Source organism: Crocuta crocuta, unplaced genomic scaffold (genome assembly GCF_008692635.1).
Source record: "Crocuta crocuta isolate KB4526 unplaced genomic scaffold, BGI_CrCroc_1.0 scaffold613, whole genome shotgun sequence".
In the NCBI taxonomy this organism is placed as follows: domain Eukaryota; kingdom Metazoa; phylum Chordata; class Mammalia; order Carnivora; family Hyaenidae; genus Crocuta; species Crocuta crocuta.
This window is the reverse complement of record NW_027528880.1, coordinates 565,247-588,484: the sequence shown is the minus strand read 5'-3', so window position 1 is coordinate 588,484 and position 23,238 is coordinate 565,247. Positions and strand designations below refer to the sequence as shown.

Below are 23,238 nucleotides of genomic sequence, written 5' to 3'. Positions count from 1 at the left end.
GAAGGCGGCGGCCGACAGGCCCCCCAGGAGCCTCCAGAGCCGCTTGCGGAGGAAGCGCCGGGAGCAGGGTCCCACGCAGACTGTGGATGGAGAGGGGGCCGCTGCCGCGGAGAGTGCGCCGCCCCACGCGCAGGAGCCCGAGGCCGAGCAGGGTGCCGTGTCGCAGGCCGAGAACGACGGCAGAGAGAGGGAGCCGGAAGGGCAGGCGGCTCAGGGAACGGAAGGCGGAGACAGCAGGGACGCAGGCCGGCAGAGGCCCGAGTGTGAGGCCTACGAGCCTAACGCCCTGTACTGCATATGTCGTCAGCCGCACAACAACAGGTAGGTGAGGGCGGCCGCCTGCCCTGCTCGTCAGGCGGCACAGCCTGGGATGCTCCTGTTGCGGGGGACACCCCTTGCACAGCGCTGCCCTGCGCTGTTCTGGACGCGGTGCAGGAACAGGCTGTGGCGGGCGCCGGGCAGCTGGGTGGGAGGTGGGAGCGCACCCTCTCCAGGGGACGAGTGTGGTCTGTGGGCTGGAGCTCGTGAGGCCTGCAGCTCACTTCCAGAGCACCCCCTCCCGTCCGCCTGCAACAAAAAGATGCACATTTGTTTGAATAGTAATAAAATCAAGGACGGTCGTTCTTTTTTTCTCTATTTTTCTGTATTTTGCTTTTTTTGATAATAGGGTATTAAAACCAATTCATTTTTTTCTTAGTGGGCCGAAAATTGAGTGTTGATCATGTTTGCTGCTCCTGATACCATTATTGTATAATTTTAGGTTCATGATCTGCTGTGACCGGTGTGAAGAGTGGTTCCACGGCGACTGTGTGGGTATTTCCGAGGCTCGGGGGAGGCTCCTGGAGCGGAACGGCGAGGACTACATCTGCCCGCACTGCACCATCTTGCAGGCGCAGGACGATGTGGGGCCCGAGGGCGCAGAGCAGCAGGAGGCTGGGTGCGGGCCCGCTGATGGGGATGGTACGGACTGCACCAGCATGGGGACGGTGGAGCAGAAGTCCAGTGAAGACCAAGGAATAAAGGGCAGAATTGAGAAAGCTGCAAACCCCAGCAGCAAGAAAAAGCTTAAGATATTCCAGCCCGTAAGTACTTGGTGTGCGAGGCCAGTGCAAGGGGTGACCCGGTAGATCGCAGGTTCCCATCCACAGAGGGAGCAGGGTCAGAACTCAGAGAGATTCTTTCCCTTGGAGCAGGTTAGGATTTTCCCTGCAGACAGCACTGTGTCTGCCATGGGCTGGGCTCTGCTGGAAGGCAGTTCTCTGTACTTTGCTTCATGGGCCTCCCACACTCCACGCCCCTGCAGGACGCCATGGGGGACCTTTTATTTAAGTCATGTCTGTCTCCTTTACCGTTATTATCGACTTAACGTTTTCCTTAGACAGACTTATTTATAAAGTTCGGTTTTTTGGGGGTGCCTGAGTGGCTCAGTCTATTGAGCATCCAATGCTTGATTGCAGGTCATGATTCCAGGGTCGTGGGGTGGAACCCACTTGAAATTCTGTCTCTCTGTCCTTCTCCCCGACTGGCACACTCTCTCTAAAATAAAAAAATAAAAATAATTTAGAGTCAGTTTTTCCTTAAGTATTCTTTCTGGAATCTCTGTCCTCACATACACTTTAACGCAATTCTTTTGGGTTCTGAAGACAACGTGCACCCATGTCACCCGACCCCGGCATGCTGAGAGGCCTGGTGCTCTTGCGAGATGCCAGGGGCAGCGCTGGCGATCTGAGGCACCCTGGGTGGGAGGGGGGTGAAGTCCCTTCTGGCCTGATGCGCCGTAGTGGTCGCAGGTGGTCCCTTGTGCTCCTGCCGGCTCTGGTTTCCTGCTCCGCTACTTGCTCCTCCTCCCTAGCTGGCTTTTAGGTCTCTAAGGGGCCATGGCTCTTTGTCCTATCTCTCACATGTCTTTGTCTTCTGCTGGTGAGCACTGTCACAGGCCCTCGTGAGCACATTCCCCTTAAAAAAAGTCGCCTTAGTATCATGTTTTTACTATTGATCTGTTTGGGGTTATAAAAGCTTAGTTTTATTCTTGTTAAACTTGGATTCTGTGGAAGAAAAACCATCTCAGGATACGTAGTTGGAGAAATAAGATTCTGCTCAGGTACATCTGAGGGGCAGGCTCGTGTGTATTTTAGTCTTGAGCACCAAAAGCAACCCCCACACTTGGGCAGATGTTAAGAGAAGTGCAGGGTCAGGTCTCGTGGGAGGTGAGGTCCCTCGTGCTTGCCTGGCGAGTGACCACAGTCGTCTTGGCCTCGCACAGCACCGTTTATTAGCTCAGTTTCTGTGGGTCGGCAGCCTCTGCACAGGTGGTAAGAGACTGCACGCCGGGGCCCCGTCAGAGGCTCGGCTGGGGAGAGACCCACCTCTGAAAGGCTCCAGCGGTTTTGTGTCTAAATGTGCCCTGTGCAGCGTCTGCGGCACAAGGGTACTAAAGTCGTGCCTGCTACCCGGCAGCCTCGCCCTCAGGGCCAGGCCACAGGGCTCCCTCACGGGGCCACTTGCTGTTTGAAAACCAGCAGTAGAGTCATCTCTCTGCTGCAAGGCCCAGTCCCTTTTTTAAGGTTTTCCCTTGACAAAGCCAGACCCTTTCAGTCTTCCAGAAGAGTCTCCTTTGGGACCTCAGGTACATCCGCAAAGTCTCTTCCTTTTTGCCCTGTAATGGAACCTGATGATGGGTGTAAAATCCCACTGTGTTTCAAGGTCCACAGAGGCTGTGTGCCAGGGCAGAGTCCAGCGGTCCCCTTCGAGTCCTGCCTGTCACGGGTGGCGTGAGGGGTAGTTACTGTGAGCGCCCAGCCGTGGCGGTGGATAGTTCGCACGCTTTGGGTAAACAGACGTGTTCTCATTCTTAACAGAGATGTAGTTGGCGTCTTTGTCAAGAATAGCAATGTTGATAAATAGACCTTTCACGAAGTGCTGTAACCACTAAAATTGGTAAGGACGCTGAAGCCACGTGTTTTGTCCCACAGGTGGTAGAGACTCCAGGTGCCTCCAAGTGTATCGGCCCCGGGTGCTCTAACGTGGCGCAGCCGGACTCGGTTTACTGCAGCAGCGACTGTATTCTGAAACACGCCGCGGCTACTATGAAATCTCTAAGTGCGGGTAAAGAGCAAAAACCAAAACCTAAAGAAAAGACCAAGACGAAGCCAGAAAAGCTCATTCTTCCAAAATGCAGCATTCAGGTAAGTTGACCGAGACCAGCCCTGTGAGTCGTTGACGTGAGAAGCGCGTGGCAGGCGGGTGCCGCCGGTCGGCTGTGTGGCCTGGCTGGGCCACAGCCCTCCACAGTGCTCCCGTCAGAGTCTTGAATGTGCATGTCTGCCATTCTGTCTGCCTTGGCGGCGAGGGCGTCACACCACACAGGAGAAGAGCTGGACACCATCGGAGTGTGCGTGCACCTTGTGCTCACATGCAGCGAGGGGGGCGTGGGGACCCTGCAGCCACACGGGACCGCGCTTGCAGACCTGCCGCGGGGAACTGTTCTGCGCTGCCTGTGACCTGGGAAGGACTCCGGCTGCTTTAGGGTTGCAGGCGCGTATTTTACCAGGAAGCCCTTGCCCGGAGTTTGAGCTCAGCTTGGCTTGGCTGTTTTAGTCCCTGTTACGTTTGTGACAAGCAGGGTGTCAGGGGTGCTGTGTTTCACTGCTGCTTGGCCTTTAGATGGCCTGGATTTTAAGGCTGGTGATTTTGAATCCCCGGCTCCCCAGAGCAACGCTCGCTGCCATGGGGAGGGCCGTGGCGACAACACTGAGTGCCTGGCAGACAAGGCGGGACACTGCTTTCTTTCATGGTCCCGGTGTCCACGGGGCTCACCCGGCACATTGTCACCCCGGTCCTCGTTCATGTCCGTCACTTCCCAGGGGCCTTCGCGTCACTCAGGGTGCTGAAGGGCTTCAAATGACCCCAACCGTAGAGCGTATCCTGCCTTTCGTCGCAAAGCGTGGCGAGCGAAGGCTCTTCTCTGACCTCCGTAGTGATTGAGGTTTTGCTGGTTATCCAGGCAGGCATTAGAATCTCTTCTGTGCACAAGAGACCAGCTCCAGACAAGAAAGAAAACATAGTGAAGAAGGCGACAGTGGCTCTTTCAAGGAGCGAGGTGTTCGTGAAGGAAGCGACCTCTGAAGGCACGCCGTCCTGGGCCAGCGACCACAATTACAATGCGGTCAAGCCAGAACAGACTGCTGCCCCCTGGCCGCCACTGTTGTATAAATGTATGTATCACCTAGGGGTAGCGCCTGGACCCTTCCCGGTCTCTCTGGACAGCCGGCACTTGGGCCTGTCCAGAACTAGGAGCTTTAGCCGCATTTAATGGTGTACCTTCAAAGACGGGAGCAGATCTGAGTCCGAGATTCCTCCAGCCCTGTGCACCTCCTCAGTGCAAACCTGTCAGTACAATCCTCCAAAAGCTGTGCAAACCTCATTGCTAAACTTAGTTTCACCTGGAGAGCGATGTCTTTAATCTCTTTGATTTTCATTGTCGGGCTCTGGTAAGTACCTGGGGTGTCCAGCAAGGTGTCACCGAGGAGCCGCGCTCCTGGCACTCAGACCCTGCCAGCTTAGGGGCTGCGGCCTTCTTTGCCTTCGGCGTGGGGAGGCCTTGCTTCGCTGGCGCGGGGCCACCTCTGCAGGCGCTCAGCTGAAGTACGGCTCTCAGGAGTTAGTCACTTACGATCCAACAGGAATTCTTTTCACATCCACCTCAGATACTACACACACACACACACACACACACACACACAAACACATTCAAGATTTGAAGACTGTTTATTGCTACTCCATATGCTCCAAGGTAAGTGTGTGTGACAGCCTGACCCTTGGAGCAGTGTCCCCAGGGGGAAGGGGGGGGGGGGGGTTGCAGCCCCCCCGATGCCCTGACTCGTCTCGGGGGCTTGCCCCGTTGGGTCAGGCCTTCAGCCCGGACAGGCCCGGTGGCCACATGGCACCCAAGGCCAGAGCAGGCGGCTGGGTCTTTTCTGCCCATTCTTGTTTCTCAGCCAAGCACTCCAAAATTAAGTTGTGGAAATTTAAGTTGATTCATAGGGCACATTTTACTCCATTATTAAGACTGTTTTCATTCTATTTTAATATATGTTCTTTTATATTGTTTTGTGTCCTTCACAAAAATTCCAAAGAGCTGAGTAGTCTTAAATTCCAGGAGTGTAGACGTGTGCTGCGTTCTCCTGGGGGCCCCTGCAGGCCCCTGCTAGAGCCCCTGTGGCTGGGAACGGGTAATGGCTAGTCCTGAGAGCTAAGTAGCCCTGAGAGTTACAAGGCAGTACTAGATGGGGGGCTCAGGAGTGAGCTGTTAAATTACAGGATTAACCAGTTGATTGCCGTATTACGAGGAGTCTCTGACACACCTCAGGTTGTTTGAGCTAAGAACTCCGGTGCTAACGACACGTCTCAGATCTTCAACACAGTAGCACTTCTAATGGGTCCCGCACATTCCTGCAAATATGCATCGCACAGCATCACGGATGAATTCTGGGGGGTGGGGGTGGGACAGTCACTTCGGAACACTGTGCTGCAGTGCTCGGGGTTGGTCATAGGCACATGACAGGAAAAGGAAACCAGGGGTCACCCCAGAAACCCTGGGTGCCTGGCTGCTGTGTAGCTCATCTGTCCACCAGACCTGGAAAGTTTCCGTGAGGCTCCCAGTACACGTCGGGGGGGTGAGGGGAGGGTGCTGGGAGGAGACCTGTGTCTCTGCCCCTCTCACCTCTGCCTGCTTCCTGCTTCTGTGTCCCCTCTCACCTCTGCTCCTCTGCTTCTCTGCCCGCTGCTTCTGCATATCAGCCCTCCCCGAGGCAGGCTGCCCAGCTGACAGCACAGACGAGTGACTGCTGGCCTTTCTCAGCACACTCGCGTCTCAGAATCAGAGCTGATGGATAGCCACAATTTATGGAATGCCTAAGGGACACAGTTTTGAGCTAGTTGCTTCTGATCTTTTTTTGTTATCCCAGAAATGTCATCTTCCGGTCGTTGGTAAAATATGTGACTTCAGTCTCGGTGAGTAGTAGTTATGGGTCTGCCTCTCTCCCCCAAGCCATCACCTCACAGTTGGGGTCGCAGGCAGTGCAGCGTGCACGCACACAGCAGAACCCTGTGTTCCCACAGGGACCCCCGCCTTCCTTTCTGGCTGGCTGCAGAGTGCACTTTCCTGGGTTGGGCTTCAGCTGGGGTTGGGACAGTGGTTAGGAAGAGGCGTTCCCACGTCGACCTGGGTGCGTGTCAAGTCTGTGGGTAGATCGCCACACAGCCCACCGTGCCTACTGCTGAGGGAAGGACGCCTGCCCCTGGAGGTGCCTCGGCTTCCCTCTCCTTCCCAGGTGGCTGGTGCTGACTGGGGCTTGTGGCTGTGGGGCGGCTGTTGATGAACACCCGTGCGGGGCGCCTCCCGGCAGACAGGCCCGGACTCCAACGCGCTTCCTGCTTCCCCCACAAAAATATCAGCAGGGCTGATGCGATTCACGTCCAGTTGCTTCTCTGGCTGGTTTTTTTTTTTGTTTTTTTGTTTTTTTGTTTTTGAGGATTCCTGTGTGGTTTCTTTAACTTCTAAAAGCAATACCACTTTATGTCTTCCCCCAAATAGTGATACTTTTTGTTTTGATTTCATTTTGACCTTAATTTTTCTGTTCTTGTGCGTTGCTGGGTCAGCCGCTGATTACCGTCACGGCAGAAAGAGGGCTGAAAACTTGTTTTCTGAGATGCCCGACCTACTGGAGTTTGGAAGCGGAATTCTGATGTCCATATGCACCATTCCTGGTATCTCAGATCCCCTAAATGGGCTCATTAGGAGACTTCAAACACTGGGGTTCTGGACAGATGTTGGCTGGAAAATGGCATTTCTGCAGTTTCATCTAGCTTTGGAAGTAGGGTAGAAACCCCTAACAACTTCTCCAACCAAATTCAGATTTCTTAAAACCGCTCCCGCAGACAGCAGCGTCTCCTCTGAGTGCCTGGGCACTCCACAGTGTCCACCTGCTTATGAAATGGATCAAGGAGAACATGGATTTTCGTGAGGATCACTAGGGGTGTGGGCTCCAGGGGCACACTTCAGGAGCCCTTAAGCTCCCTTAACATGTGGGGATACTAGGACCAGGAATATGATGTAGAAGCGCAAATCCTTGGGTGTGGGTGGTCCTGGGTTCTACCAGTTGATGAGCCATTATTTGTTCCAGAATGCCCGTTGGCAATAAAATGTGGTTGGGGACAAATCAGACCTGGTATATCTGAACCAATTTTCTCCCTCCAGTTGGAGAAACTGGAGGAGGAGGAGGAGGAGAAACCAAAACTCGTACTGATAAAGGATTTAGCTCAACAACCCTTTAATGCTACCCGTACAGCTGGAATTTCGTTAGATCTCAGATGATAGATAGTCTTTTGGTATTTTAAGCTTTTTACATGCTTAGGAAAATGTATCTTCAGAAAAGGTCAGTGAAAAGTTTCACATGTTCATCAACTTTAACACTTGAGAGGAAACCCCGGAGCTCCCAGTGCTGCCACGAATAGTGGTGCTGCAGCCCCCGGGGGGGGGGGGGGGGGGGAGGTTCNGGTGCTGGAAGTTTCCAGCAGGCTTGGCCTCGCTCAGCACCAGCTGCCCTCCAGTGAGGCCCTCATGACTCTGGGAAGCTGCAGATACATAAAGACCAAGGCTGCAGGGGGGCCCCCAGCAGGCGTCGGTGTCCCAGAGCCCAGCATGGCGCACGGGTTTCAGGGCCGTCTGCACAAAGCTAGAACGCTGGTGACCTTGTGTGCGTGATGCAGCCCCATGGACACGGCTGTATTGGCTCCTGTAAACCCAAGCAGCTTTGCTGAGAAGGCTGGGCCCTCTGCTAGTGGTGAGAGCCTGGAGAAGCTCGGCTGGGAGCACGCAGAGGTAACCACCGCAGGGCCCCGACTCTGGTCTTCGTGGAGCCAGCAGCCTGGGGGCTTCTGCTCACTGGGGCCCTTTGGGACAAGGGACGGATGGACAAGGGTCCGCAGGCTCTCCTAATGTGCCCCAGGCCCCTAGTGTGTGGGGTGAGCTAGTAAACCATCTGGGTACCGAGCATGTGGCTACAATCTCACTTCGTGGGAGCTGTGGTACGCCTGTCAGGCAGTTCACAGACCTGACTCTGTCAGCCTCAGGCCCTGTGTCCAGTCCCGCCCTGGCCACAGGCCACCCCCCGGCTGGCAGCTGTATCCTCAGGAAGGGTGAAGTGCCCATTTCCCCTCAAGGCCTTGATCCCTGTCTCTTCCACGTGGCTCATGTGGAAGGACAGTCACTGGTTCTTTTATAGATGACCCACCCAACATGCACGAGTTCTGGGGTTGGTTTTCAGAGTGCTGTACGTGACACTTAAAATGAGGGAAAATGTGGGAGGGAGACTTGCTTCCAAGCGTACACCTGGTTTTCTACAAGTTTTTTTTTACGGAGAGTTACGCACGCCTCTCTGTTAAGGCGGAAGTCACTCGAATATGGGGCATCAATAAGAGGAAGGCCTAGAAAAGCTTTGTGAAGCCTGACCATGACAGTTTAGGGGTCTACATAAAGACATCCTGAAGATGATGTCTAGTCCAAGCAGCTTACACTTGCCCTAGATGATACATGTTTTCTGATAGAGAAGCAAGTTGGTACTTTATTGTGCTTCTAGAAGAAAAATTTCACTTTTAAGTGTTTACGCAAAGACACAGTAACAAAATGGTTTTGTCTTGCTACTGCTAACATCACTTTTCACACCAGAAGTCCTGGCACTCAGAGGTGGGAAACGCAGGGCTGCCCAGCCTGCCCAGCTCTGTGCCTTGCCTTCCCTTGCCTTCCCTTCCCTTCCCGTGGTGGGGACCTCGGAGCAGGGAGCAAGCAGCTTCCGCCTAGCTCTCCACTGAGGAGCACAACTGGGACCCTGCAGGGTGCAGGGGCTGAGATCCTGAGCCGGTGGGCGGGTCTGCCAGGGAACACGTGGTCTCTTGCTTGGGGGCTTGGGGGACTCCCCTGCACCACGGAGCCGCCCCACACCATGAAGCACACTCACTGTCTTTCTTCGGCTTTTATAGCCGGTCACCCGAGGCGAGTGTGCCGGAGTTTCATCTGGGGATTTTTAGGGTAAACTGGAACTGGTTCGGGCAGGATCAAAACACAAAAGCTTTAGAGCAATTTGCAGCTACACTGAGGGTTTGTCACCGGTTCCCGCGAAGGGCAGTCCCTAGTGGTGCCGTCTGGGGCCGCTGGTCTGTGCGGGCGGTATTTCACCTAGGCAGCTGCCACTTCCTCTGCTGGAGCCTGTGCTCCCAGCTCCGCTGAGGCCCACCAGTGCCACCCAGTGGCTGATGAGGCGGCCACCATGGCCCCCAGCGCTGAGCCGGGCCGGATCCCAGGGTGTGCTCTGCTGGGCTTCACCTGAAGGCGCTCATCTGTTACCAACAGGCGGCCGCATCCGGCAGAAACCACTACCTCTGGGACAGTAGCCTGGCCCCCAGCAGCAGCTCTTCCTCCTCTAGCTGCTAAGGTCCCAGTGAGCTCCCTGAGTCCTGCCTGGCCTGGCCCTTCCCTCCCTGTGAGCAGGCCCCAGGGTGTGGGTGCTAAGGGAGTCTTGGCTGCCAGGGTGGCACGGGCTGGGCACACCCTGATGGGCGGGCTCCGGGTAAGTGTGGCCACCTCACGTATGCGGACCAGAGAGTCTGTTGGTGCTTGGGGCCAATCGACGGTCCCCTGAAGCTGCCTTTGCATGATTTTCTAGAATGAGGTTTTTCTGGTTGGTTACACAATTCCTCCTGGCCCTTCTGTAAATTTATACATAGCATCATAGATTTAGTGAGTCTGGAAAAAGAATCTGCAAACTTGATTTTACCTCTACTCAAAAATGATAGTGTTTCTCTCACTGTGAGAACATTCCAGTGCTTTACAGGGTCAGTTGCACTGGCAGCAGCTGACGCGCTCCCGCCTGGCAGTGGGCCTAGAAGCAGTGGTGTCTTCAGCGATTGCCAGACAGAACTGTTGGCGTGTTGTAAACACGTCAGAGTGGGAGGTGGGTGTGTCCAGCGCACCGGGGGAGCCCGTCAGTTTCAGAACATCGTACTAATAATTTGCCTATTTATCTAATTTGTATATCTGTTTATATACTCNNNNGCGGGGTGGTGGGGTGGGGTGGGCTCAATCAGTTGACTTTAAAAAGGTACCAACCACTTCTATGAAATAGCATGGTGGTTAAGGAAAGGCATCCCCTGCTTTTTAAATAGATTGTGTTCGTTCATTTACCACTAAAGCGTTTTGGGGTCATGGGTCACTTTAGTCCCACGTATTGGGAATGTCCCAAAAAAGATGTTGACTTGGCTTTTCCCAGAATGAGAAAACACGGGTTGGACAAGTGGGAGTATTGATCACAGGTTCTGCCTGAGAGGGACGCTTTGGAGTAAGTGTTTTTATTTTTAAAAACTTTTTTATGTTTATTTTTGAGACTGAGACCACAAGTGGGGGAGGGCCCGAGAGAAAGGGAAACCAGAATCTGAAGCAGGCTCCAGGCTGTCAGCACAGAGCCTGACACAGGGCTCGAACTCACGAACCATGAGATTATGCCCTGAGCCAAAGTTAGAGGCTTAACTGAGTGAGCCTCCCAGGGCCCCCTGAAGTCAGCATTTTGAGAGTTCTAGTTTTTCACCTTAAGTGAACTGGAGCCACTTACATGTCAAGCGACGAGGTTTGCTTCTGGCTCTGTCACACAGGTGTCCTGTATGCGACTGGCCTTACCAGGGTGCTGGAAGTGCCCTAGGCCAGCTTTGTAAGTGTGCTCCTGACCTCCGTCAGCACAGTTTTAGTGAAAGGCAGTGATGCAACCAGTTCTGGGCCTCCATTGTCAGGGTGGCTGCTGGGGGCCGGCTGCCTCCTCTGCTTGAGGCCCATGTGTTGGGGGCCTTGCCGCCCGTCCCTTGTCCTTGCTGTGCTGCCCGCCCCCCCGCCCCCTGCTTCCTGCAGAAAAAAAGGACCATCCACCTGCGTTCACCCCAAACTAGCAGCCCCCCACTCCAGGCACGGTGGACCTTGTGGCCAAATCGGAGTTGGTAAAAAAGTCTGTGTCCGAATGCTGAGGTCCGTGACCCCCAGGTTCTGTGAACTTGATGCAGTGGGAGACCGGAGAAACGTTTGACCCTCTTATGTGCCCATTTTTACTTTGCAAGACCTCATTGTTGCTTTCAATGTTGCTTCAATGTGCTTTCTTGAAAAGTCCAGCTCTCAGGGGCACAAGACCTTTACCGGGTTGGCCGCCAGTGGCAGCGGGCATGGGTGACAGCGGGTGGGGCAGGGTGGTACACAGGCCGCCTTGGGCTGGGTGTGTGGGAGGCCGGAGGTCGGAGGCTCTGTGAGGTGAAAATACAGGCTGGAGTCCGAGTTGACACCCAGTGGCCAAGTACTCGTGAGGCTGGCTGTCCTAAGGTTTGGATCCGTGCAGCGCTGTTGATGCAACCATGGTGGAATCTGGAAGTTTTGTTTATAAAGCGGAGGAGTTGAGGTCCCAGGCCTTCAGCTCCCACTGCCCACCCCCCACCCCACTCGCCAGCCCCAGCTGCTGCAGGACCGAGGCAGTGAGAGCAGAGCGCAGGCCCTCTGCCCACACGGCCTGGGACCTGCGGCCACCAGAGAGCTGTTGTCCTGGCCATTCAGCTCCTCTAGACCCATCTGTCACTGCGGTGCACCGAGCAGGGTCCATCCCTGACCTTGCTGCACGCGCTGCTCCCTGGCCCAGAACCGCCTCCCTTGCCTACCTCACACCTTCACTCTGATGGCCTGGTTCCGTCGAGACCATCGGTCGGTCCTTTACGTCCTTTCTCTGTCTCCCTGACCACCACGTGCTGGCATCACGTAAAGATTTTTGTGCAAGTGAAGGAGTTTCAGCATTGTTGCAGCTTTTGACTACAGCCCTACTTTGGATCAAAAGTGCTAACTTAGTGTCCTGCCCCATAATGGGTACACGCAGACGGCTGTCCATGGGGACGTCTGTCACACCACCTCTCGCTCTTTGCACGTCGAGTGGCTGACCTTCCCCTTGCCGAGAATCCCCCTCATGGTGCTCTCCTTCGCCCCTGACTCTTGTCCAGATGGGTGGGGGGCACCCGCATGCAGCCCCCGAAGCGGGGCCGGGGAACAAGTGTTTACAGGGAACGCCTCTGTCTGACCCGCCCTGGGAAGATTTTCTGCACTCAGGTTCACAAAAACATTACACTTGAATTCTTTGTGAAAGTCTTCTTCTGAGTTTTTTCCTGATTGCAAGAAGTTTGTCAGTTTCTAAGCTTAATGATTTAAATTAAGCCTTTGGAAACTCAGGTTTGTTGCTTGGAGTGAAAGGCTTAACGGAATAATACAGCAAAGGGTTATTTTCTAAGACCCGGCATGGTCGCTCACAGATGTTGCCGGTAGCCCCTAACTGTTAATGCTCACGAGCTCAATAATTAATTATTTTAAGATGCTCTCCCACAGTAACATGTGGTGAGCTTTGCTAGTTCAAGGGTGAGCATGCTTTTCGAGTCGCAGGACCGCACAGCTGCCCTCCCCCACGTCACTAACCTTGTGCATGTCTCTTTTGCAGCCATGAAGGAGGACAGGCGTGTGGAGGAGAAGAGTGTGGTGGCCGCAGGGCCGAAGAAGGTGGCTCCTCCAGGCTCCACTGCAGGTGGCAAACAGCCTTCGCCCAGAAATCTCCTGCCGAAGAAGTCTCCTCCCTTTGCAAATGCAGCAGCGGCCAAAGTGGCCAGCAAGAAGTCACCAGCGGGCTTCAAGGGCACCATCCCCAAGAGGCCGTGGCTCTCGGCGGCTCCCCCGGGCAGCGCCCCCAGTGCCAAGCAGGCCAGGCTGGCACCTGGGGCTGCTGTGTCCGCTTCCAAAAAGTTACCCGGCTCTGCCGCGTTGGTGGGGGCCCTTAGGAAGCCAGCGGCCACCTCCATTCCTGTGGCTTCTCCAGCCCCAGGACGCCTGGGGACCTCGAGCCCTGCCCTGTCCCAGCCAAATTCACAAATACGGCAGAATATAAGACGCTCGCTGAAGGAGATTTTGTGGAAAAGGTGGGCTGCCCTACTTGATTTCCTGCCGTTGAAGTGCATCCACCGTGGTCGTTTTATGACTACTGTGCTTTGAAACCATGCACGGGTGGTGGCTTATGCGGCCCTTGTATTCTTACTCCTAGGGTCAACGACAGCGATGACCTAATCATGACCGAAAACGAAGTAGGAAAAATCGCCCTCCACATCGAGAAAGAGATGTTCAACTTGTTCCAGGTGACAGACAACCGCTACAAGAGTAAATACCGCAGCATCATGTTCAACCTCAAGGACCCCAAAAACCAGGTGTGTGCAGGTGGCTGGTGATGTCCCGCTCGCTGGTCTCTTCTAGCCACGCGTCGTAGTGATAAGCTCGACACAGCACGCAGACACTGGAAGGACGCCCAGAATTCCGTTTGTCTTTCCCTCCCCTGACTTAACCTGGGGGCAGGGGCGGGGCTTCTCACTGGTTCCCTGATGTTCCTCCTCATTTTACCAGATGGTTCTTTTCTAAACACGGCTATAAAATTTCTATCGTTCCATTGGCTCCAGAGTAACATTGAGATTTTATCTCAGGATGTCGGTATCTCCATATTTGGGCTTCAGACATTTTTTGCCTGGTTACTGTTTCGTGGGTTGAGTGAGCCTGCTGATCTGGGCGTCCTTGGGGCCGTAATCGGGCCTCAGCGTGCCCCGCAGTGCTTGCCCGTTGGGCAGGTGCTACTTTCACGTGGGGGGCAGAGTCCCTCGGTGAGGTTGAAACGGGACTCGGTGGGAAGTACTGGCCACTCACCTGGTGTGCTTTCCCCTCCCGCCCGCCTGGGTGTGCCGTCTCCTCGCGTGTTCTCGCCACAGCTTCAGGATCAGAGCAGGCTCAGACTCAGACTTCCCATCACACTGGAGTCCCCCCATGGCAGAAGTGATTTCTTCCCACCTTTGTTTCTAACCCTGTACTCTTTTTTTTTTTAACTTTCTTTTTAAAGTTTATTTACTTCGAGAGAGAGCATGAGTAGACAAAGGGCAGAGAAAGAGAATCTCAAGTAAGGCTTCATGTTGTGAGTGCGGAGCCCAATTCAGGGCTCGATGTCATGAACCATGAGATCACGACCTGAGCAGAAACTAAGAGTTGGACGCCCAGCCGACTGAGCCCCCCCAGACGCCCCTAACCCTGTACCTTTTTGAGTTGGTTTTGTTTTCTGTGAAGTCTTTTGTAGCAGAGTCGGTGCCACGTGGGCCCTGAGGCCTACTAGTGCCAGTGTTTTCCTGGACCTGTTGACTCTGCACTGGGGACAGCTTGGCATTTACCCCCACAGGCTGCTGGCGAGGTCAGGCCCCTGCTGTGCTCAGTCCTTCATTCTGTTGCTGCTGGGCCTCTGGCAAGACCTCTTGTGCTGCTGGGCTCTGCCCTTGCCCCCCTGGTGTCCCAGAAGCAGGCACAGACCCGTCTTTGAACAACCGAACGAAGGATGTTTGTTTACAGGGACTCTTCCATCGTGTTCTGCGTGAGGAGATCTCTTTGGCCAAACTTGTGAGGATGAAGCCAGAAGAACTGGTGTCTAAAGAGCTGTCCACGTGGAGGGAGCGGCCAACAAAAGCCGTGAGTGGCGGCCAGCGAGGGATGCTGGGCGCCGGGGGTCCTGGGTGTCTGGGGGCGGCCAATGGGCGAGGCACAGGCGGACCCTCCAGAGCAGGGTTTCAGGCTCTGTGTCCCTGTCATGGCAGGTGATGGAGCCCAGAAGTAAGCTGCACAGTGAGAGTAAACAGACCACCGTTAAACAGGAAACCGTGCCCGACATGGAGGACTCTCCGCCTGTGTCCGATTCAGACGTAAGCCTTCAGGGTTCCCGGGGTGTATGAGGTTGGGGGAGAGCGATCTGTCCCTGTGGGACCGGCTATGGGCATCGCCCGGCACTGTGCCTGATGGCCCTTCATCGCGCATGCCATCCTGTGCTGTTGCTGCGGGGTGGACTGGCAGGGCTCAGGCATCCCCTCCCCGGCCCACAGGAGCAGCAGGAGTCGGCGCGAGCAGTCCCCGAGCAGAGCACTGCACCCCTGCTGGATGCTGTCAGCAGCATGCTGAAGGACACGACGGGTCAGCACCGGGCACACCTGTTCGATCTGAACTGTAAGATCTGTACAGGTGAGCATGGTGTGTGACGGGAGATTCCAGAACTGAGGCTTCACTGGCTTCTGTTTCAAGTCCGTGATCCTTCTGATGGCAGTTGCACTTGACCCACTTTTAAATAGTACACTATTTAAAAGACTAGTCCTCCTCTGTCTTTATGACGGGACTTTTTTTTTTTAATTCTCTTTTTTTTTTTTGCATTTATTTATTTTTGAGAGACACAGAGCACAAGTGGGGGAGGGCAGAGGACGAGGGAGACACAGAATCCAAAGCAGGTTCCAGGCACCGAGCTGTCAGCACAGAGCCAAATGCGGGGCACGACCTCACAAACTGAGATCATGACCTGAGCTGAAGTTGGTCACTTAACTGACTGAACCACCTAGGCGCCCCTCCCGCCCCACCTTTTTTTAAATTGTTATAAGAAATTATGTACTTACAGGGCAGGCTATGCCCTCGAATGTGTGGGATTTCTCACGAAGGCCTTCCCCATGTTCTTCAGGTCAGATTCCGTCTTCAGAAGATGAACCGGCTCCAAAAAAGCAAAAATTGTCCGCTTCTAAGAAGGAAGAGTCCAGACCCAAGCATGACAGCACTCCCTCTGAGCCAGTTCTCAGCTCGGCTGACGACACGGTGCCAACAGCCCTGCCTGAGAGTGCCTCTGAGCTGGAGCTGGAGGGCGCGGCTTCCCGCATGCACTTGGAGAGAAAGTATTTCCCTGTGCCACTAGGAGACGGCCACCCGGAGCCTTCTGCCCTGGAAGGCCCCTCCTGCCCGGCCACCTGTGGAGGCCCAGTGCTCACCACGGTCACAGTGTCTGGCCGAGACCCCAGGACCGCACCAGCCGGGTCGTGCTCAGTCACGGCCCCCACAGGAGCCCGCCCTGACGGTGCCCACCCAGCAGAATCCCGACAGGATGTCCTAAAGCCTGCTGTGACCTCAGTGACGGTGCCCAAGTCCATCCTCGCAAAGCCATCTTCGTCCCCTGAGCCCAGATATCTCCTGCCAGTTCCTCCGTCACCACGCGTCAGGTGCGCTCTGCTCATGTAGTCTGAACAAGCCATGAGTCACGCTCCTTGTAGGTTAACAGAAGGAGCAGAGGGCAGGGATCCCATCGTTCAGCTCTGACCACTGTGCCCGGTATACAACCGTGCGTGGGTAATTCTGCACAGGCCTTGGAAGGGCTGGTAGCCTGCATGCTCATTACTCTAAACGTACAGCTCGTGAAACCTGAAACGTGACCTTGTGGTCATTCAGGTTTGTTGCCTCTTCGGTTTATTTTTTCTTGACCAGAATGCACCATGGTTCAAGTACTTAATTTGAAAAAACTACCAAAACTTGTATGAATTTAGTCTTGCTGGTATAATTGCAGAAGAGCTTCATACTTGGAAATGCTTTGTGCAGAAAGATTTATTTCCTTTTTCTGATTTTTGTTTTACAGCCTCTCCGAGTCAAGGTCCCCTCCGGAAGGAGATACAACCCTCTTTTTGTCTCGACTCAACACCATCTGGAAAGGATTTATTAACATGCAGAGTGTAGCGAAATTTGTCACTAAGGCATATCCCGTCTCAGGGTGCTGTGACTATCTCAGTGAGGTTAGAACCGGGAGAGGGAGAGAGGGAGAGAGCGAGTGTGTGGGCACGTCTTCCATAGACGCCCTGAGCCCAGGTAGTCCCTGTGTACCAGCCTTCCAGCAGCGTGGCGGGACGCATAAGCGCCCAGAAGGCACAGGAGAGCCTGCTGTCACGAGTCAGCAGGTCAAGCCGTGTGGATGGTGGGAGACATTGAGATGAGCAGTTGGGCGTCCCAGCATTTCCGACACAGCTGCCAGCGCCTTCCTCCCTCGGTGTGGTGAGGGCATTTACCCAGGGTGTGCACTCCCAGCTGAAGGTGTGGTCTGGCACGGGTGACTGGTGGCATGTAGCGACACACGACAGCTCTTTGCTTTTCCAGAGTTCGTGTAAACAGCGCTAGTATTTACGACCTCAGCAACTGGTCTAGTAAGTCGCTCTGGATCGTAGCTCCTTGCCATGCTTGTATGTTCATGAAAGATGACCCAAAAGTTTTGTAAAACGTAATCCTGTTTGGCAGGAGGCCATCATACCACGCTTAGGTTTGGTGACTCATAATCCTGGATGTTAACCAGGCAACATTTAATACCATTATGCCCACTTTTTTTAGAAGAATTTGTTCTCCTGAGTCTCAGGTAGCTGGATGCCTCGAAGTCACTGCATCAGTGTCTCCAAGTACTGTGTTTTTTTTTTTTTTTTAATTTTTAATGTTTTTTATTTATTTCTAGGAGAGAGAGAGAGAGAGCGTGAGCAGGGGAGGGTCAGAGAGAGAGGGAGTCACAGACTGAAACAGGCTCCAGGCTCTGAGCTGGCAGTCAGCACAGAGCCCGACGCGGGGCTCGAACCCACGAACCGCGAGATCATGACCTAAGCGAAAGTCGGACGCCCAACCGACTAAGCCACCCAGGCGCCCCTCCAAGTACTGTTTTTACTGGTCATTCACTCCGGGTATGCTTTGTCTAGGACCTGCCGGACACAATTCACATTGGCGGAAGGATTGCACCGCGCACGGTGTGGGATTATGTCGGCAAGCTCAAATCTTCCGTGTCTAAGGTACCTGCTTTAGTCTAACCTCTGCACCTGTGGAGGAAGGTGTGCGTTCCAATGCGACTCTTGCCTCTTTCACTTTTCATCTTGATGGGTTCGTACTCAAAATGTCAGCCTATGAGTTATTAAATGTTGCCAGGTAAACATTTAAACTATGTTTATAGCTGGATAACGGGGTGTGGGTGATACACAGGTGGCAGTTTTATTATAATTTGTTTTACTACTGTGTGCTCTTCGGGGTCAGTGAGAAACACAGGCACCGTGTCTCCTCATTGCTTCTGTGGCCCAGGGAGGCAGCAGGTGCTTTGCGGTGCCTGGCCGGGGACCTCCGAGCCCCTGAGGCGTAGCTGCCGCTGGGCGTGCAGCAGGGGACAGGCTGCAGTTCTCCTCGGCTCCACACGGGGCTCAGACCCTCTGGGTTCCTTGAGGCTTCCTGGCCCTCGTGTAGATCACACGTCCGGGTGGTCAAGACCAAGACCTCCGTCCTCGCAGTCCGCCCGGACGCTGCTCCAGGCCAGCACCACGGCAGACGATGCGTCGGTGCGAGAACACCCCGAGGGGCTGTTTCAAGGACGTGGGGTGTGAATAGGCATGAGCTTAAGGAGAGTCCTGCCAAGACCAGGGTTTGAGTCCGCTCGGGACGCCGTGTCCACTAGCGCTCCGTCCTGACATGCGGGCCGGCGGGGCCGTGGGAACCACATCCGGGGACCTCTCGTCCCTCTCCTGTGAGACTGCTGGTGAGGCTCAGAGGCGGAGCGCGGATGCCCGCTCTGGTGACCGCCGGCCAACGCGCTCTCCTCTTTGTGCCACAGGAGCTGTGTCTCGTCCGCTTCCACCCCGCGACCGAGGAGGAGGAGGTGGCCTATATCTCTCTCTACTCCTATTTTAGCAGCCGCGGCCGCTTCGGTGTCGTAGCTAATAACAGCAGGCACGTCAAGGACCTCTACCTGATCCCGCTGAGTGCCAAGGACCCTGTCCCATCCAAACTCTTGCCCTTTGAGGGACCAGGTAAGCACCAGTTTTCTGAGTGGTGACAAGGCACACCTGATCCCACACGTCCCTTTCCCGCCAGTGCACATCCTCCTGAGCTGCTCACAGCCTTTCTAGCAGCGGGAGCTCCGAGTGCGGGGGAGCCGTGCCAAGCTATAGGACTTGGCCTCTGGGGTCCGGCGGGGGAGGGGGCCACCATACGTAGCCTCGTTGCTGGCATGGATTGTCTTAGAACGTGGCACGCAGAGGGGAAAGGCCCCGGCAGCCAGCCCGTCCTGGCCTCGGGCCCGGGAAGAGGAGGAGGCTGCGAGCAAGGCGATGGTGGCTCGTGGGTGCTTGCGCTTTGCCGGCAGCTCAGGGCTGAGCTCCCGCCAGGCAGGTCCCTCTCGTGCTTCCGGGAGTCCCAGGAGGGACCCAGAGTCCCCAGGAGGGCAGCGCTGTTCGTTCCTGAGGAGGTGTGCTTGTGGAGGATTACACAGATTAGTCTTTAAAACGACAAAACAAAAACAAACCCAACTCAGCCTTGTCAAGGGGTTGAGGACGATTCCAAGGGGAGCCTGTCTGAGGGGCCAGCTCGTTCTCACCCGCTGAGCAGAAGTGCACGGGACTAGTTACACGGGTGGCAGGAGGTGCCCACACTGAAGCATCTCCTTGGCCACGAAGTCCCCGAAGGATTGAGATCACCTGGAAGGTACTGTGTCTGACACACGGTGACGCTCTTTGACAAAGCGCTTTGTTCTAGAGGCAGTGGCTGAACGCTGGGCCATTGCTGCCACTGCCCAGACTGGCACCTCCGTATCCTCAGCCCCGGCACCTGTCCTGGCAGGTGCTCCTGCCACAGCCACAAGCTGTACCCACTGCACCTAAACCGTAGCGGGGCCCGGCAAGGCTGCTCCCACCACGCGCACGTTCCAGTCCCGACTGGAGCGCGCTCTTAACGCTTACGCTGGGCTCCGCTGGACCCTGCGTGTCAGAAGCAGGCCCCAGACAGTATCGGTGGTATCTGCGATTGCGGGGTCGGGTGTCCACTGGCATGCTGCGTTAAGTTATCTCCATGCCAGATACATTTTAAAAGTCAAGTACTCCGGGGGGTCCCCTCCCACACTCCGCGGGGGGTAAGAGATGCCGCCTGCCGGTGGCAGCAGGAACCTTGGTGGAGGTTCTTGGCAAGCGGCTCCGTGAAGTGCGCCGGCCTGCTCCTCGGATCCCCATCCTGTGCTCCTGGAGGCCGAAGACGAAGAAGCTGGTCTCGCGGGCCCCGTGGAGAATCTCCGGTCAGTCACCAGTGTAGGAGCTCGCGTGGAGAATGTAGCGTAAGCGGAAGCGTAGGGCTCCCGGCCGACACGGACGCAGGTGCCCGCAGAGCGGTGGGGGAGATTCCCAGCCTCCTTCTAAACGAGAGTAAACTGCCCCCGCGGCAAGGGCCGCAGTGTGAGCTTCCCTGAGACTCTGCTGTGGGACGAGCAGGACGGGGCCTGGGTGGGAGCCCACCTGGCAGGGGTGCAGGGAGCTGGGCTCTGGCTAGGCCGGCACGAGTTCCTTGCAGTGGACGGGAGAGGAGATCCTCCACTGGAGTCACGGTGCAGCCCAGCTGGCGGAGAGGCAGGGGCCCTACGGGACACTTCCAGGGTGACACAGGGACCAGCGAGGCCGGCGGGGTGGGGCCTCTCGCCTGATCCGCTAAGCGCGATGGGCACTGAGCACCCCGACACACTCAGGGATCGGCCATCCACACTCCCAAAACTGCGGCACCACCTCATGAGCCCCCTGAGCGAGCTCACTGTAAGGCCCTAAATCTAACCCATTCAGCGTATGCTTTTTATTCTCCCAATACCGTAACCTGCCATTGATACCTGTGTATATTTGATACACTTCCCAGCTAAACAGCCTTGACCCCAGGCCCGGTTATCTACCTGAGCTGCTTCACGTGTTCATGGCGTGACTTGGCGCGCTCTGGGTACGGATGCTCGTGTGTCGTGTGTAAGTGCGCACGTTTGGAAGGTCGTGCATGTGTCCTGGTGCGTGTGTCGTGTGTGCACACGTCTGCAGGGCCGGGTGTGGGAGCATTTCTCCCGTCTCACAGGGGTGGCTTCTGCCGGGCAGCTCTTGAAAGCACAGGCCGGTTGGAAGGTGGCAGTGGCACCCCCAGCAGAACAGCCAGCTGTCCAGCAGGCACCGCCCCCAGCCTGGCGGGTGTGCCCTTGATTCCCTCCTCAGCTATGCCCACGGCTGCCACTTGGCCTGAGCTCACACACCCAGTAGATGCTCCCGCCATGGAGCGGGCCTCCCGCTCTGGGGAGCCCCCAGCCTGGGCAAGGGGCCTGCTCTGTGAGCAGGGAGAGGGTGTGGAGAGGCGCTTAGGGGTACAGGCAGAGAGGGTATTGCAGGAGTGACCACCTCTACCCAGAGCTCCATGTGTGGAAAGTCATTTTATTCCTGTAGAAAATCACAGGTGCCCTCACCTCCCACACTCGGAAGCCCAGTAGATTTTGGTGACATGGGATTCTCCCCAAACACTGGTTTGCACTAGAGGGTGCTTCAGCCATGTCCTGACCCAGGGACTCCACGTGCGCCTGACCCTTGGCCGGTGCTGCATGTTTTCGCAGCTCCGCGCTCCTGATGGGACACATGGAGAGCGTGTCCACACGGTCTGTCCTCCGCCCACACACCGAGTGTCCATGTGGCATCTCAGAGCACAGAGCGTGCTCAGCTCCTGGGGACACTTTCATCCGTGCATATTTGTGTGACTTGTCCATCAGAAATACCAGGTTGTCGTGTTCTGTCACACGGTGTCACTCGAACCACCTGACAGCATAATCCCAGAAGACACCTGGGAAGCCTGAGTCCCCCTCGCCCAGCGGCCTGTCTCTCCCACTCGGGATGTCCATGTAGGCAGCCAGGCTGACAGGGCCCCTCCCCTGGGGGCGCGGGTCTCAGACGCCCTCCGTGCCTCGAGGCCTCGTTCACAGAAGGAAGACCAGTCCCATTGGACATTCCATCTTGTGCGTCCCCTGTGATCCTGACGGGACTGGACGCAGGCCAGGGCGCCCCATCACTCCCGAGGGAATCCGGGCACAGGTTCTCACCTGGAACGCCCACTGGGTGCCGTTGGGCTTCTAAGAGGCGCACGCTCTAGATGGCAGGGACCCCCGCCTGCCTGCGTGTGGGGTGGAGAGGGCTGTCTGCCTGGAGTAAATCCGTAGTGCCGGCTTCTGTATTCATTTTTAACTGCTTTCTAAATTAGCTGGAAACTTCTGACTTGAAGTATTGTCAGGTAAGCACTCCTCGGTTCTCCTGTGTGTGTGGTGTGAGTGGCTGTGCTCACGCTGCCATCAAAGTTAAGTACAGTATTGAATACGATGTATTGCTTTCGCCTTCAAAACCAATAAAAACATTTCATAGAAACTGGTCACTGTTTGTTTCAATTTGAACCATTTGTAGCTCTTGTCGCAGGTCTGCTGACAGAGGACGAGCCATCGCCACCTGGCTGAGGGCGTGCAGGGCCATGCTGCTCTGGGCGCCTGGGTGAAGACCGAGAACACTCCCTTTCCCTGAAATGCATGCCAAGCCCCGTGGCTTCGTACAGGTCTTAGGGAGTCGGAATTGGCAAGACAGAGGCGTGTGTGTGTGTGTGTGTGCGCGCACGCGCGCGTGTGGTGGTGGTGGCAGTGGGCTGAGGGGCGGTACATACTATTTCCCTGTATTTGCCAAGTCTCTTTCTAGACCAGTCCTCCTTAAGAACCTGTTAACTCACATAGTTTCTGCTTAGCAGGAGTGAAAATTCTGCCTTGATGGATTCAGACCATAAGAGAGTCTTCATTTAAGAAAAAAAAGGTCTAGTGTACCAGATTTAGGGGTGAAAGCATTATTTTCATTGTTTGGGGGTTAAGGAGTCAGCTTTCAGATGGTTTATTAAAACTAAGCTTTGCCCCGTGACATGTCAGGCTTAGGGGGGTGGGGGATGGGTGTACTTCCCACACCGTCACCTTCCCTGGTGTCCCTGCTGCTCACACACCTACACCAGCCCTGGTTTTGGTCTCCTGTCAGGAAATCAGCTGGCACATGACCTTGCAGATGCCTCTGTCCCTCAGTCGGCCGCCGAGGCTGAGGCTGGAGACCCACCAGGAGCACCCGGGGAAGCCCGCGTAAAGCCCGCCAGGCTGTTTTCCCCACGCAGCACACCCCGGGGACCTGTGCGCCCTGGCACTTCAGAGGGGTGGGTGCCGACACCCCTACTGAGCCCGATCAACACCCCTCTAGAGATGGGGGGACAGCACACCGCACCCACCCACCCACCTGGTTGCTTGTTTTCATCTACTTTGCAAATTACAAACCTAACAACAACCCTCAAAAGGGCAGGGGGCAAGTCTCCATCTGTGCCGCTAACAGTGGATGAAGGGAGGAATTTGTCAAAACCAGCGCAGCAGCCCTGGGCCCTGGGCCGCAGCCAGTGTGGTCACCACCACCCCACCCCCTCCCCCTCCCCCACCCCACCCC

The 23,238-nt window shown here is 55.6% G+C and overlaps 2 protein-coding genes across 2 annotated transcripts in view; both read left to right on the top strand.

Moving 5' to 3' along the window:
• The window catches only part of LOC144225615 (death-inducer obliterator 1-like), a 34,593-nt gene extending 12,453 nt beyond the window's left edge, over positions 1-22,140 (top strand). Inside the window, exons 5-17 of the mRNA XM_077756841.1 lie at positions 5-321; positions 761-1,082; positions 2,973-3,185; positions 4,004-4,214; positions 12,564-13,035; positions 13,158-13,317; positions 14,492-14,608; positions 14,734-14,838; positions 15,016-15,151; positions 15,636-16,164; positions 16,575-16,728; positions 17,668-17,757; positions 18,564-22,140. Of these exons, the coding sequence (XP_077612967.1) occupies positions 5-321; positions 761-1,082; positions 2,973-3,185; positions 4,004-4,214; positions 12,564-13,035; positions 13,158-13,317; positions 14,492-14,608; positions 14,734-14,838; positions 15,016-15,151; positions 15,636-16,164; positions 16,575-16,728; positions 17,668-17,757; positions 18,564-18,785 (3,048 nt within the window). The 3' untranslated portion in view covers positions 18,786-22,140. The remainder of the gene's footprint in view (positions 1-4; positions 322-760; positions 1,083-2,972; positions 3,186-4,003; positions 4,215-12,563; positions 13,036-13,157; positions 13,318-14,491; positions 14,609-14,733; positions 14,839-15,015; positions 15,152-15,635; positions 16,165-16,574; positions 16,729-17,667; positions 17,758-18,563) is intronic.
• LOC144225591 (death-inducer obliterator 1-like) overlaps positions 20,431-23,238 on the top strand; it is a 12,636-nt gene continuing 9,828 nt past the window's right edge. The window contains exon 1 of the mRNA XM_077756811.1: positions 20,431-20,523. Within this exon, the coding sequence (XP_077612937.1) occupies positions 20,431-20,523 (93 nt within the window). The remainder of the gene's footprint in view (positions 20,524-23,238) is intronic.